Source organism: Schistocerca cancellata, chromosome 2, assembly GCF_023864275.1.
Source record: "Schistocerca cancellata isolate TAMUIC-IGC-003103 chromosome 2, iqSchCanc2.1, whole genome shotgun sequence".
In the NCBI taxonomy this organism is placed as follows: domain Eukaryota; kingdom Metazoa; phylum Arthropoda; class Insecta; order Orthoptera; family Acrididae; genus Schistocerca; species Schistocerca cancellata.
The window spans coordinates 822,387,344-822,403,300 of NC_064627.1; the positions used below are offsets into that span (position 1 = coordinate 822,387,344).

The following is a 15,957-nucleotide window of genomic DNA, read 5'->3' on the forward strand; positions in this document are numbered from 1 at the left end:
AGTGGAAACCAAATTGTTTTTGACAGCAGCATATACACTGAAGAGCCAAAGAAACTGGTACACACACCTAATATCATGTAGCACCCCCTGAAACATGCAGAAGTGCTGCAACATGATGTGGCATGGACTCCACTAATGTCTGAAGTAGTGCTTGAGGGAACTGACACCATGAATCCTGCAGGACTGTTCATAAAGACCTAAGAGTACAAGGGGGTGGAGACCTCTTCTGAACAGCATGTTGGGAGGCATCCCAGATATGCACAATAATGTTCATGTGTGGCAAGTTGATAGCCAGTGGAAGTGTTTGAACTCAAAAGATTGTTCCTGGAGCCACTCTGTAGCAATTCTGGAGGTGTGGGGTGTCGCATTGTCCTACGGGAATTTCCCAAGTCCATCGGAATGCACAGTGGACAGGAATGGATGCAAGTCATCAGACAGGATGCTTACATACGTGTCACCTGTCAGAGTCATATCCAGACATATCAGGCGTCCCATATCACTCCAATTGCACATGCCCCACACCATTACAGAACCACCACCAGCTTGAACAGTCCCCTACTGACATGCAGGGTCTATGTGTTCATGAGGTTGTCTCCATACTCATACACGTTCATCTGCTCGATACAATTTGAAACAAGACTTGACCAACCAGGCAACATGTCTCCAGTCATCAACAGTCCAATGTCAGTGTTGACGGCCCCAGGCAATGTATGAAGCTTTGTGTCATGCAGTCATTGAGGTTACATGAGTGGGCCTTCCACTCCAAAAGTCCATATTGATGATGTTTCACTGAATGGTCCACATGCTGATGCTTGTTGATGGCACAGCATTGAAATCTGCAGTAATTTGTGAAAGGATTGCACTTCTGTCACATTGAACAATTCTCTTCAGTTGTCACTGGTCTTGTTCTTGCAGGGTCAGTTTCTGGCCACAGCGATGTCAGAGATTTGATGTTTTATCACATTCCTGATATTCACAGTGCACTCGTGAAGTTGTCATATGGGAAACTCCCCACTTCATCGCTACCTTGGAGATGCTGTATCCCATCACTCATGCACCAACTATAACACCACATTCAGACTCACTTAAATCTTGATAACCTACCATTGCAGCAGCAGTAGCCAATCTAACAACTCTGTCAGACACTTATTGCCAACCACAGCACCATATTTTGACTGTTTACATATATTTGTATTTGAATGTACATGCCTATACAAGCTTCTTTGGCGCTTCAGTGCAGTTATCATTTAGTAATTTGGGGAGTCATTCAAGGATTATTATTTTGCTAGGGTGTGTTATTATGGAAAGTTGATGGGAGTTTTTGGGAGACAATGGTTTTTATTAGGTATAAGAATGTTAATGATTTATGCTTATAGAAAACTTAGTCATCTTCCAATGTGCTGAACATACATGTTAGGAAGGTTGTGGAACATAGGAGAACATGTTTAGGGAGGCTGGTGAGGATCAAGATGTCAGGGTCTTTAGCTTTCTGATTTGCTTGGCAGTAAGTAAGTGGGTGCAATGTTGGTTTGCTATGAGTATAAATGTTGTGTGTGTCCCAGTTCCAGTAATTTGAGTCATCTTAGAGTAACACCATCTTCTCATATTGTTAGGCCTATTATTGTCATTATTTGCTTAGGGGAGTTTGAAATGTTACCTGAGCTAGTGACTTTGCCGTGGTCCCTGGGCTAGTGACACGTGGTAACACTTTTATATAACAGCCATCACAAAGTCACTAGCTTAGATTACAGCAACTGTGAAATGCTTGCTCATGAGTTTCAATGATGAATGGAGCAATATATTGTATTTACTTATTATAGTTTTTAAGCAATTTTTGTTTGCAAAATGAAATTTTCACTAAGCAGCAGAGTGTGCGCTGGTATGAAACTTCCTGGCAGATTAAAACTGTGTGCTGGACTGAGACTCAAGCTTGGGACCTTTGCCTTTCGTGGACAAGTGCTCTAGCACCTGAGCTACCCAAGCATGACTCACGCTCTGTGCTCACAACTCTACTTCCACCAGTTCCACTTGAGTTTTAATTCTGTTAAAATACTCACTGTTAGGTTGTAGGAAAGTTTTTCACACGTTTAGTATGATGTTTGCCTCAGACAGCACTTCAAAAAATGAGCAAATTCGAGTCCCATCATGGCTCACATTGCATGTTAAGCAATATAAGATCTCATCTGTAGTTGCACTCTTATTTGTTTATGTGAAGAGAACTGGCTGAACTTCATGATTATCCAGCTAGTATGTTAGGAAATGTTATCATCTGAGCTTGAACATCTACCATGTAACAGAAGAATTGTTCAGTTATTCAATTCCAGCTATGCAGTACAGTATATTACTACAAAACAAAGCATTGCAGTAGTAAAATACTACTTATGAAGCAATAAAGAACAATGAACAATATAAAGTGAACTACAAATGTTTTGCAATACATTCATGTAGATTTTACTTCTTGGAAACAGCTCCCATTACACATGTACACATCTGCATATTTCTTGCCCAAGTGCTATCTTATAGCAAGTCACATACATCATCCCACACTAGCATGTACTTTGCATCTATAAATGTTATCCTTTCTGTTCAGTCATTGCCTTAAAGAGAAACAAGATCAGAGTTACATGGCACATGCCTATGTTTTTTGACATTTATGGGTACCTAAATAGTCAGAAAATTTTTTTATTGAAATTATGGACAATAGTTTAATGCAAGAACCAAGTCAGGTCTCAGACTTGGACTATTATTTTAAGTATATCTGAAATTTAATGAGAATCACTGTCCAGTTGCTGTTGAGCACTACATAGTTCACTGCTCCTATTACAGTCAAGCAAACAGCAACCATTCTGCTCAAAATAAAATGGGAGTGTCATACTGTGAGATATGCACTCTCATTGGTGAGTTTCTGCTCCCTGTTTTGCAACTTGGTTAGTAAACTGTAGCAACAAATTCACTTTTTGTTTTTTGTAACCATTGACAGTATTATTCATACAATGAAAAACACTCCTTTAACATTTTAGGGGTTTTTATTTTTATTTATTTATTTTTTCATAATGAACACCAGTGTGCCTCACTTCTCAGCAGAAAGTGTGGTGCCCATGAGCAAGAAGGATTCTCTTCTTTAATGTAATCTTTCAAAATGATTTGAACTGCACATACTGGCAGGCCACATATTCTCCTCTCTGATAGTGTTATTCTAAAACAACAACAACAACCTTTTCTTCATAAAATAATGATGAGAGTCAATTCAAAAGAAAAAAGTGTTATTGGGACTGAAGCAACTTCCTAAAACTTAGAAAAATACCAGTATGTTAGTCTGCATCATGCAGAGGAGAAATTTCCTCAAAGCATTAATTTCCTCCTAGCTTTAAAAAAATATAAGTTGAAAGCTGTGTGCCACTCTTCTTTTATTCATCAGAAATTCCTTAATGGTAACTCACATCTGCGATGTCAAAACTCGTAGGTGTTCAAGTTCATGACTAAAATAAAAAGTAGATATACAAACATTTGTCCAGATGCAGAGTGTGACTTGTCAATCTGTAGCTTCAAATTACTCTTCATGTCATAACTGATGATTTAATAGGTAGTTATAGTTGTGATGTCAGGTTTTCGTAGAAGAGATGGAGTTACCTTCTGGAGAGACTTAAGTGTAGCAGCCTCATAAAGCTGGTTACTGGAAAAATCAGGTACCAAGCTGAAATTCATTGAAAGCATCCTAAGGAAATATAATTCTTTCCAGACAGGAGCAGCTTACATAATATATTTCCTATTGAGAACTGCTGAACAGCTTGCAACCCTCAGCAGGTAGGATTAACAGAAGAGAGAGACCAGATCCAAAGAAGAGCAGCCTGTTTCATTATGGATTGATTTAGTAAGCTAGGAGAGCAATATTGGGATACTCATCAAATTCCAGTGGCAGAAAATACATGAGAGATGTTGTGCATTGTGGCAGGTTTGGTGTTAGAACATCCATTGACATTTATTATATTGTGTACAAACTACTGTGAACTGCACGACATACATGAGTGTACAATCTCAGAAGAGGAAGGCAACATATTACTTCTTCTTAGATACATCTTGAGGATGACAAGTGGATAAAAAGAGAAATTAAAGTTCACGCATAGGTTTACCAATTTTTGTTCCTGTCACATACCATCCATAAAATGAAACGGAGAAAAAGGATATAATAGTGATCCCAGACATACTCTCCACCAATGTAGAAGCATAAATACTATGGAGTTAGATTTTTGACACACTGGTACAAAGAGTTACAGTTAGCTCTGAATGGAAGGAAATGTAAAGTTTTGCACTTTACAAAATGTAAAGAAGTTGTAGTCTTTGTTAACATGACTAATGAGTCATAATTACAACCAGTCACTACATACAAATACCTAGGGTTAACAATATTTAAGGTTATGATGAGGGACAGGCATATAAACTTAATTGTGGGAAACTGCAGTTTGTCTGTAAAAGAATTACCTTACAAAACAGTTGTACACAGCATATCAGTGTATGCAGTCATTATTAGATCAGACTAATGGGAGACACTGAATGCATGAAAGAAGTGAGACACAAATAGTCACAGACCTTTCCGGCTAGAAGAGAGTATAAATAGATTCTGAAAAATCAAAGCTACCAAACACTTGAAGAAGGATACCATATCTTATAGCTCATGAAAATTTGATCGTAAAACCTGATGATTTGTCTTTCGAAGTGAGAACTGCAAGCATTCTTTATCCATATTCATCCCACAGAGACCACATAGGTAAAATTAAACTAGCAACAGTTCATACTGTATACATGCAATCCTTCTTACCATGTTCCATATGTGTATGGGATGGGAAAACACTGATATATTGTACAACAGAATGTGCCCTTTGCCACTCACTTTAAATTGCAGATTTTAGATGTAGATGACTGTTTTTCTTTGTTTATACATTAATTTTCACTTCATCTTCTGTCTTCTGCTGCACTTTCTCGTGAAAGTTTTTAATGTATGAAAGCTCAGAAGTCAATTTTTACTCAGTCTGAATGTCCGCTGCACTTATGAAACAGTTATGGTCAAAGATTGTGCTCATAACTAAATCATCATCATCAGTCATATAGCATCCACTGCTGAATAAAGGCCCCCCTTAGGATCCAAGCATTATGATTTATGGGCTCAAGCTATTTGCATCAGTGTTACTCCTGCATGTTGTCTTATGTTTTCTACCCACTTACAATTAGGTCATCATCTTGGTCTTTTCTTATATCTTGAAATAAAGAACTTACTTCATTTATCTACAATAACTAAATGTTTCTGTGTATCTTGCCTTCAGTTTAGCTGTTGCACTGAGAATGCAACACCTTATTTGTAATGCTGGCACAATTTAACGACATTCATCCATTAACTTTACATACAAATATTGGAATTCACTTACAGTAATACTTACTCTTTTGGCCGATACTACATTAAGAGTACAATATATATTTTAGAAATATTGATGTGCATGAATGCAACAATCACCTCAGTAACATATAGATATGACAGATACTGTCAAAAATAATAATAATGCACTCATGTTGTCAGCACAAACAATATTTGATGACAGTAACAGCACATGTACTAATGAAACTGACAAATTAGTCTTTGTATCACAACAACAGTATAGGAAATGCCTGATTTTCTAAGCGCTCAAGCCACACATCAACAAAACGGCTGTCACTGCTGAATCTAATGCACACAGTCTTTCTAAACAGTAATAATAGTACACTGCATTTGCAATGCAGATGATAAAAGTGCAATAATAGTTTAAAATGAGAACTGAACTCCTAGTGTATACAAATTTCCACTGCAACAGAACAATCACTTAGTGTCCATGGTTCTTATGTATAGTGGCATGAGTCACAATAATTTATTGAGTTACAGGATCTGTATGGAATATGGGATGAAGATGAGATATCCATACTGGCACAGTGAGCCATTTACTGGTGTATGATGTTATTTAGTCCATGATGTCATTTGCAGTGATGGTATTTGACATTGCTCGTACATGTCTGGCAGGATATTCGGCAACACCATTGAAAATCACAGTGACAAGGTACAGTCTGTATCCTGGCATCCTGTGACACTGCAAAACCACATGCTGCACAGAGGTCTCGGCAATGGTCTTTGACCTCTCCAGAGTCCAAAACTTCTTTTGGACATGATCTTCCCCTCACTCCATGCCATCCTGCAATGAAAAGAGACATGCTTGCTTGTAGTTGTATAGCACACAAGATAAATATTTAATCAATTAAAATACAAACGCACTGTTTCACCTTCAAGCATACAAACAACTTGTAGATTCTTAGATTCTGGTATTCACAATCATCTGCATCTTCAATATTCTGACATGCTTCATCCAAGACAGAAGAAATTCTTATTGGCACCAGTAATGTTTTGTTGTCACGTACAGCTTTCAGAACAACATAGAGATGAAATGATTTTCTTTTAACAGTGCACAACAAATGGTACTAATCCATTAAGAAACAGCTGTTATACAAACGTTACATTTAATCTGCCAGATTTGTTATATTATGTAATTTATGTGACAGACATGTTACCTGGTTCTGCAACTGTCTGGAGGTGTGTGTTGTTAAGGTATTGAAGTTCCAAAAATGATTGTTTTAGCAGCCCTACAGAATTAATACTATTTTCCTCTTTTTTTACATTTTAGTAATGAAAACTTTGTCCTTACAATTAACACTACACTTGTCTTTCTTCCTTATGAGAAAAGTCCTTTGAAGTATGGGATATTCCCACAAATAATTCAGTTGCAAAAAGGATAAAAATAGTGTTTCTCAAGTGTGGTAGTAGTGCGTAAATATTTGACTCTTTTGCCTGTAGTTTATATGCTGATAAATGGTCCAAACTTTGCTCTGTTTTTCTTTTATTATAAATAAGTACTTTTATAATAATATTGGACATTTGACAATACACTGAGCATTATAATCATCCTTATTGTCATACTGAGTGTACCTACATTCTGTTGCTAGGCAATATTCAGTACACTGCTGCTCCTTGCTCTGCACTATAATATACTTGAATGCTCCTTGGCATTCTGCCCAAAAGGTGGTTAAGATGTTACTGCTCAAACCTGTTCCATTATGCAATGGTGGATCTTCAGTGCAATGATGCACTGCATAGTTCAACTACTTCTGAGCATGTGCAGTCAATTTTCTGTCAGAAGATGCTGTAAGCCATTTCATTTATGAGTTGTTGATTCTTGCCTCCTGGAGGAAATGTGCACAAGATAAGTGTGGTGAGCTCTAGCATTATTATCTTAACAGATAAACCAGTTACCACAATCTGACTGTAGGTCTGGACAGTAGGTTGGAGGGTCCTGTCCTGGTACTGCACAGCCCTCAAATTACTCTCAGTAGTGAAGAGAGCCATCCAGTATCTGTACATAATATTGGCCCAAAATGTGACTCACCAATCTCCCTGATGAAACCATGGGAAATCATGCCTGAGTCATCCATGGACACTTTCTGTAGAGATTATCAGGCATGAGACAAATCATGTATTCATTGGTGAAGAGAGCATCATGCCATGATCCAGCATCCATTCCAGGTGGACTTGTGCTCACATTCTTTGTGCACCATAGAGTGGGGGAGTTAGCATTGTGTTTGGAAGGGACAACTAATGACAAAACAGATCTTAAGGAGACAGGTGTGTATTGTCTGAAATGATACAACACTCCCAGTTCCCTCAGTTAATATTTTTTACTGCAAGTTATCACTATAAGAGAAACTTTTGTCATTTTGTGCCTTATAGATGTGGAATGTTCAAGTGACATCAGTGTGGTGGACACCAATTTGGCATGCAACTTCCATACAGACTACCCATCTTAGTTATAAGTGACAATATTTTCATGGGCTAAGCGTTAACTGATCCTATGAGGCAGGTAGCAACACTGAACAATGAACAGAAACTGGAGTGTCCTATTTGTGATCAGAGACATGGTGGTTTCTACTGAATTGCAATGAGAAAGCAGGTTTACTTTCACGTCCATTAAACAGGTAGTATATAGTAAATGGAATTTTCTGTGGTCAAATTGCCGAAACTTTTTCATATTTAATATATTTCCTTGTAAACTGTAAGTACATTGCGCCTGGTGAAGCTGGATACTTCTAGGCTGTTCTAAAGAACATCATTAGCATTTAGATGATGCTTACTAGTGCTGACTGATGGCCTGATTTATAAATGTAGAAATGTACCTGATGTTCTGTTTGGAAGACAGTAATTTGGTGACTGTTCAATGTAAATGAGCTGTTCTGGTGATACATCAGGATGGTCCATGGTGGCAGAATTTCCCAGTGCAATGCTTCCCAGCTGCTCATCATAATTAATCCTGCAAAAACAAAAGAAAGCCTTATAAACAAAAAATACTAAACACATCCTGACAAAGACTGTTGCCCATCTTGCCGCATGAATCGAACAGAGTAACAAATTAACAAATTGTGAGTCAACAGTATACCTTCTTTATAATTCTGTTTTGAACCCAATTGTACATATTTGTAGATAATTACTAACCAAGAATGTACAAAATGTGCATACATATTGAATCTTTTGGTTATGTAATGTAATTAACATTTTTATTTAATAATTACTAGAAATAGATCCAAACAGGAACATCATGAATTGAGAGACTAACTTTAGAAGAACATGGTTTTAAAATGTAAGGTAGGGACATGAGAATGTGAAATAGTTTTGAGAAATAGGCCATGTATTTTGTCATGATTGCACACTTTTCATGTTGCCACTAAGTGATGTCTTTTATGTTGGCTACTGACTGCCAGGATCCAAAATACAGTGAAAGAACTGACTTGTAGTCATTGGAGATATATTTGTGCTTCATATATAACTACATAATGTAGACAATTGTGTTATCTGACTTTTAAGTACAGATTAGTAATGTGATGTTACAGAAGAGAACCAGTATGAAATTAAGTAAAAACTGATGTGACAGCATGGCTTCCTCTTGTGAAGAAATATAAATGGTTCTTGCAAGAAATAGAAATGCCCTATCTATGATTTAATGTAATGCTTGTAATTACTGCCTGGTGTTGCAATACTTGGATGCACAGTCATTCTGTTTGTCATTGAGCAAAACTGAGAAGCTCCAGTGCCAGGATTTTAGCCACATAATATTTTCTGATTTTTGATTAATGCTTATAATTGTATAACTTGAGATATAGAGAGAGCAATATTGCATTAAACTATACCATGATATTATGAAACTCATGAAAGTATTAACATTGTATTAACATCAAATGGCTGTGAAATATCTTACATTGTGTAAATTTTAAACCTTAAAAATGTCAGATGAAGAACATAATAATGTTAAGCTTCCCACAATCAGTTAACAAATTTTACCTAACAGTGTTTTGCATATATTATGTTACCACTTAATTTTTCTGTGGCCTGTAACACTGTTTCAGCACATTCAGATTTACTAAAACCAAACCACAAATTTTTAGTGTCTCTGAAATAAACAGCTATCACCATCTTAAAATGGCTGTGACATAATCAAGTACATGAGTAAATTTGCTGTGTGACTCAACTAACACAAAATTTAAGAAAGTAACTGCAGTAAATAATAAGAGATAATGCTCGGTAACATATTTAATACATCTGGCATTAACAATTTATAGCCTTCCTGTCATATCTCAAGTGTCAGAATGACAGTCTGAGTGGCACATAAATCAGCCTCTTGGCTGACAAGGCAGCAATACAGAAGTGCAGCTGGATTATCAGATTAACTGATATTACTTTCCACATTGTAAATTATCATCAGATCATGTCTTTGAAGAGTTTGTCTAATATACTGCCACTGTTCGAATACATTTCATTTCAGTCTCATGCTTGTACTTTGTTAGGAGATACCCTGGTGCTTTACTATAAGAACAATAACAACAGCAAAAGCTACTAATGAACACTTATGGTAAGAATTAAATATACATTCTGTACAAACACTTGTGCAAAGATAAATTTTGTATTAAATGTTTTCAGATACAGCTTTTAGATTTTGTGCATCAGTGAGGCATCATCTGCAGAAAACTATTTTCAAGAACTATCATCTTGTGGTCATTGTATTGTGATAGCTCCACCAAAATTCATGAAGCCAAGAAAGACTGAAGATGTCACAAAGGGCCAGAAGTAGCCAAATACATTTCATGTAATAAGGGACAAATATAAAGGAATTAATATACGGGGTGGTCCATTTGAAGTTTCGGATGAGATTATCTCGAAAACTATATGTTAGGTAAAAATAGTGGGTAAGATAAGTTAATAAGCTCAAAGGGGGGAAATCAAATTATACTACATGTGACCTCCAACCCCCGCCCCCTTGGGTGGGGCTGAGGGCAACTTTGAAATCTTAAATGGAAACACGTATTTTTTACTGCAGATTCGGATTCTCCATAAAAAAGTAATCAAGTTTTGTCTGAAACACTTTTTTAAACCATTGACAGATGGTGCTGAAATCGAGAAAAAGTAAAATTGGGGAAGAACTCCGATTTATTTAGAATTATCTGAGAAAGACGCATCAAATGGATAAAAAATGTGCACCAATTCTTTCATTACGCCAAATTAAGCTATTTTTGTAGAAAATGTACAGTATCCTACTTTTAACGTTACCCAGGAACAATGACATGAATGTAGTAGAATGATATTGCCATGGGGTGCTTCATTAGTGTGAGTTCCCATGCCTCTCACAATTTGGGGTATTTAATTAATGACATTAGCCATGAAGAAATTGTTCAAAATTATCCCCATTTTCTTCAATGCATAAAGTCAATTGTCTGCAAAAGTTGTCCACAGTTTTGAGCAGCATATCCCGTGGTATGGCTACACATGCTCTTCGAATGCATTGCTCCATATCATTTCTGGTTGTGGGCTGTCTTTCACTAAACAATATGTTTTCAACAACCCCACAAGAAAAAATCAGGATATGTTAGGTCTGGTGAACGTGGAGGCCACTGAATTGGTCTCCCGTGTGCTATCCACCGAACAGGGTACCATAAATTTAAAACGTTCTGCACATTTTTAGCATAATGGGGAGCTGCTCTGTCCTGTTGGAACCACATTCGTTGCCTAGTTTCTAAATCAACATCTTCCATTAGCTCCAACAAATCATTGCTGAGAAGTTGTAAATAAGATTCCCCAGTAATATTTCAGTCAAAAAAATACGGTCCTATCAAGTAACCATTTAAAATTCCATACCAGACCATTAATGACCTTTTATGTTGATTGTCAACACGTCTGTGCCAGTGTGGATTGACAGGGGACCAATAATGACAATCATGACAATTTAATTCACCGTTGTTTTTGAATGTGGCTTCATCGGTGAACATAACGTATCCAAAAAAATCATTGTCACATCTTATCATTTCCAAGGCCCATTGGCAGAAATGCATGTGTATTTGCATATCTTTCAGCGTTAACCTTGCCAGGTAAAATAAATGCATAAATAAATAAATAATGCTTGTGTCAGTGTGATATGATACGCATGATATTTATGTGCCTTCAAAATCCTCAAAACAGTTGATTTCGGTATTCCAGTTTGTCTCTGAATTGCACGACTACTAATTTCAGAATCCAGTCAAACACTGGTGAAAACAGTATGGGTACAAGTATCATTTTCATTGTATTTGCGATGACGAGGTGGACAGTGCATGTATCCATTTCGAGCTCGTTGAGTGCAATTTCAAATAATTTTTTCACTTGGATGTCTTCTGTTTGGGAAATGATCCGCATACAATTGCGCAGCTGCAGCGTAATTGTTATGGCATTCACCTAAAATTAACATCATATCAACAATCTCTGTATGTGGATAGTGAGCCATGTTTCACTAAAGAATAATTTACTTTCGTCAGTTGATGTTTACAGTTCACAATCTGAAAGTGAAGTGACATCTGATCGCATTGCACCGACCTTTATACTGAGCCATAGTTCGCAGTTTGGCCACAGTAGCACCACAGTCGGGTGAATGATGCAATTGTGAAGAGTTCCCTAATGAGATTGTAGTACCATTCCGCGTCCCTCCATCAAAAACTGTGGTGGGTAGGATACATTGTGTACAAAAATGGTTAATTTGGCGTAATGAAAGAATTGGTGCACATTTTGTAGTGATTTGATGTGTCCTTCTCAGATCATTTTAAATAAATCGGAGTTCTTCCCCAATTTTAATTTTTCTCGACTTCAGCGTCATCTGTCAATGGTTTAAAAAAAGTTTCAGACAAAACTTGATTACTTTTTTATGAAGAATCAAAATCTGCAATAAAAATGGGGGTCTCCATTTAAGATTTAAAAGTTGCCCCCGCCCCACCCAAGGGGGTGAGGGCTGGGGGTACGTGTAGTATAATTTGATGTCCCCCTTTGAGCTTAGGAACTTGTCTTACCCACTATTTTTACCCGATGTATAGTTTTCGAGGCAATCTCATCTGAAATTTCAGATGGACCACCCTGTATGAAGTAGTAAGCAACCAATATTATTTGACAACCTTCTTTATTCATAAATAGATCATTTAATCATCTCATTTGGTCCTTGTATATTCTCATGAACGACTAAAGTCACTTGTATAAGTAAATTCAATACCAGACTCCATCACAAAATGCAGTATTCTTCAGATAAATTTATTCAGTCATTTGAAATTCCACTGGGGTGCACAAACTCCTTAAGGGAAACCAGGTGAGATTCTTTAATGATATCATATTAAATCTGACTGCAACTGGAATTTTGTGTTGTGGTCCGACATCTAGGTTACCACGACATACCGTTATTTTTCATATTGTTATGCTGTGCACATACCTTCTTGTCAATGACATTCTCTCAGGATAGCTTCCATGGCCAACAAGAAAATGTGGTAGCTTGCAGGGCCCATACATAAGGTAGGAATACATTCATAACCTGTTGAACTCAAGGCTTCTACCTAGCAGAGTGTATTATCCTATTTTTGCTACAATGACAAGGGCTGCTGCATTGTTGTTTGGACTACAGACTCCAAAAAGTTGCGTAGTTATTCTGATCTGTGACGTCTCAACCAATGATCAAAGTTCATAGAGGTTGTCTGAAGTTGTGTCCAAGGCACATAGTTTACAGAGCTGGAATAGAGGAAGTGCTCAGTAGTATCGAGATTAACAGATTCAGGAAGACTGAGGGCTCACAAGAACCCTCATGCCTGTTGAGCTTTTATCAAACTGACAAAATTTGGGAAAAATTTGGTTGAGCATTGTCTTGGATGAGTAGGTTCCCTAAAATGTGTTGTAGCAATTAAACAGCTCTAAATGATCTGAAAGTAATCTCCTGTAGTGTTCACCAATGACAGACAATGATAGACAAAACAAGAGACCCATTTCAGTTGGTGGAAATACACTGGAATAAGAAAATCTGCACCACTTTCTTCAACGATGCATTACTGGGAAATAGGATGCATCTCCTCTTGAAGTTTTTGAAGTATTTGTAACTTGCCATCCATCTGCACCTATCTGTATACTAAATCATAAGTTTAGGCTATCTTTTTTCAACTCTTCAAATGTGTAATGGTGATATTCCTCCAACGATGCTGATCTCTGTGTTCTGTGATATGCAGTGAACACAGGTACATGTGTATATGAGTGCCTTCCCTGCCCCAAAGAAAGGGGTTAGTTCTAGGTGGTATGACCTCTCATCTGTTGATGTTGCCCAGCACCAAACTCATGGGTGATTTGCTTCATTGTGGACTGACTATACAGCATTACAACCAGTGGTACAGGTGGGACTGCAGATGGCAATAGAAGCTATGTTGAAATCAACTGCTAATGAATAGGGCCTTTATAAAGCTTACAATAATTTAAGAGCGACAGTAGACACCCAGTTTTGTGTACATTTAACAGAGAGAGAACAGTTTGGGATGGAACAACTAGCTAAAGCACATCACGCGATTGGGTGGTAGGGGTGAGTAAAGGAATATAATATGAACACTAGCGCTACATAGAACTTAGTCAGCAGAGTGAAGTGGACATGATTCAAGAAACTATGCATGGTTTCATGAGGTCATGAATTACTAAAACTATCAAATTAATGAAATCCATGTCATGTAGTTAAGATTCCACAGAGATCCCACATAGTACTATTCGACCATGGGCAAGTAGTAATTGATTGGATTAAATTAGATTTACTTTCATTCCAACTGATCCTTAGTGAGGAGGTTCTCCAGCATGAAGAACATGTCAGAAAACAATAATACATGACAAATATTTACAACTAAAACAAATAAGCTAGTGTACCTTACACAGGTCCCAAGTGGAATGATAGTCTTTTTTTTTTTTAATGAAGGCTATATGAATGTATTATTTTACAACATTCATTTAGTAAGATTGCATTAATGCACTGAATTTAAAATAAAAAAAAATGTTTTTTAATTATAAAGTAATAAACATATAATAGAACTACTACAATACTTATTTACAATGAACACACAAAATCAGTTGGTTCTACTGAGAAATTCACCAATGGAGTAGAAGGAAATGGCCACCAATAAATCTCTTAGGCTTCTCTTAAACTGAATTTCATTGCTTGTTAAGCTTTTTATGGCTACTGGCAAGCTACTGGAAATGTGCGTTCCTGAATAATGCACACCTTTTTGTACAAGAACAAGTGACTTTAAATTCTTGTGAAGATTATTCTTATTTCTAGTACTGATTTCATGAACTGAACTGTTGGTTTGAAAAAGTGATATATTTTTAATGACAAATTTCATTAAAGAATAAATATATTGGGAAGCAGTAGTTAGTATCCCTAGGTCCCTAAACAGGCCTCTGCAGAATGTTCTTGAGTTCACACCTCATATAACTCTTATTGCATGTTTTTGTGCCCAGAAAGCTGTAGCCAGGCTTGATGAATTACCCCAAAAAATAATACCATATGGCATTATGGAATAAAAGTAAGCATAGTATGCCAGCTTTTTCATTTTTATATCCCCTATGTCTGACAGAATTCACATTGCAAATAGAGATTTGTTCAGATGCTTCAGCAGTTCTGTGGTGTGCTCCTCCCAGTTGAATTTATTAGCAAGCTGTCATCTCAAGAACTTAATACTGTCCACTTCTTCTATCTTCTTGTCATCATATGTTAAACATATACTTGTGGGACACCCCTTACAAGTTCTGAACTGCATGTAGTGTGTTTTTTCAAAGTTTAGTGACAAAGAATTGGCAAGGAACCAGTGATTAATGATCACAAATATTTTATTAACCAGTCTTTCTAAGATTGCTATTTAATTGCTATTTATTGCAATGTTTGTATCATTGGCAAACAAAACGAACTTGGCATCTGGTAATGTTACTGATGAAAGGTCATTGATGAACTCAAGAAAAAGGAAAGAACCTTGTGGGACCTCACATGTAATTAGTTCCCAGTTGGATGATGCCTGATAGCTTAATACATATCTCTTTCCTAATAACACCCTTTTTTCCTGCCAGAGATATAAGATTTGAACCATTTCGCAGCATTTCCTGTTACACCATAATATTCTAATTTACTTAAAAGGATATTGTGACTGACACAGTCAAATGCCTTTGACAGATCACAAAATATACCAGTTGCCTGCAATTTTTTGTCTACTGAATTAAGTACATTTTCACTGTAAGTGTAGATAGCTCTCTCAATATCAGAACCCTTAAGAAATCTGAACTGCAACTTTGACAGTGTGTTATTTGTGACGAGATGGTTATAAAGCTGATTGTACATTACCTTTTCTGAAATTTTTGAAAATTCTGGCAAAAGTGAAATTGGACAGAAATTTGATGCCATTTCTTTATCTCCCTTCTTAAACAGTGGCTTAACTTCAGCATATTTCAACCATTCAGAGAATATGCCACTGATAAACAACTGATTACACAAATAGTTTAATATGTTTCTTAACTCAGAATCACATTCTTTAATTAACTTC

General features: G+C 36.7%; 1 protein-coding gene across 1 annotated transcript in view; it reads right to left on the minus strand.

Annotated features, from left to right (window-relative positions):
• Positions 1-15,957, minus strand: part of LOC126158972 (protein Wnt-8b-like) — a 121,518-nt gene that overhangs the window by 30,430 nt on the left and 75,131 nt on the right. Inside the window, exons 7-8 of the mRNA XM_049916479.1 lie at positions 8,242-8,375; positions 6,085-6,212 (exon numbers count right to left, since the gene is read on the minus strand). Coding sequence (XP_049772436.1) covers positions 6,085-6,212; positions 8,242-8,375 — 262 coding nt within the window. The remainder of the gene's footprint in view (positions 1-6,084; positions 6,213-8,241; positions 8,376-15,957) is intronic.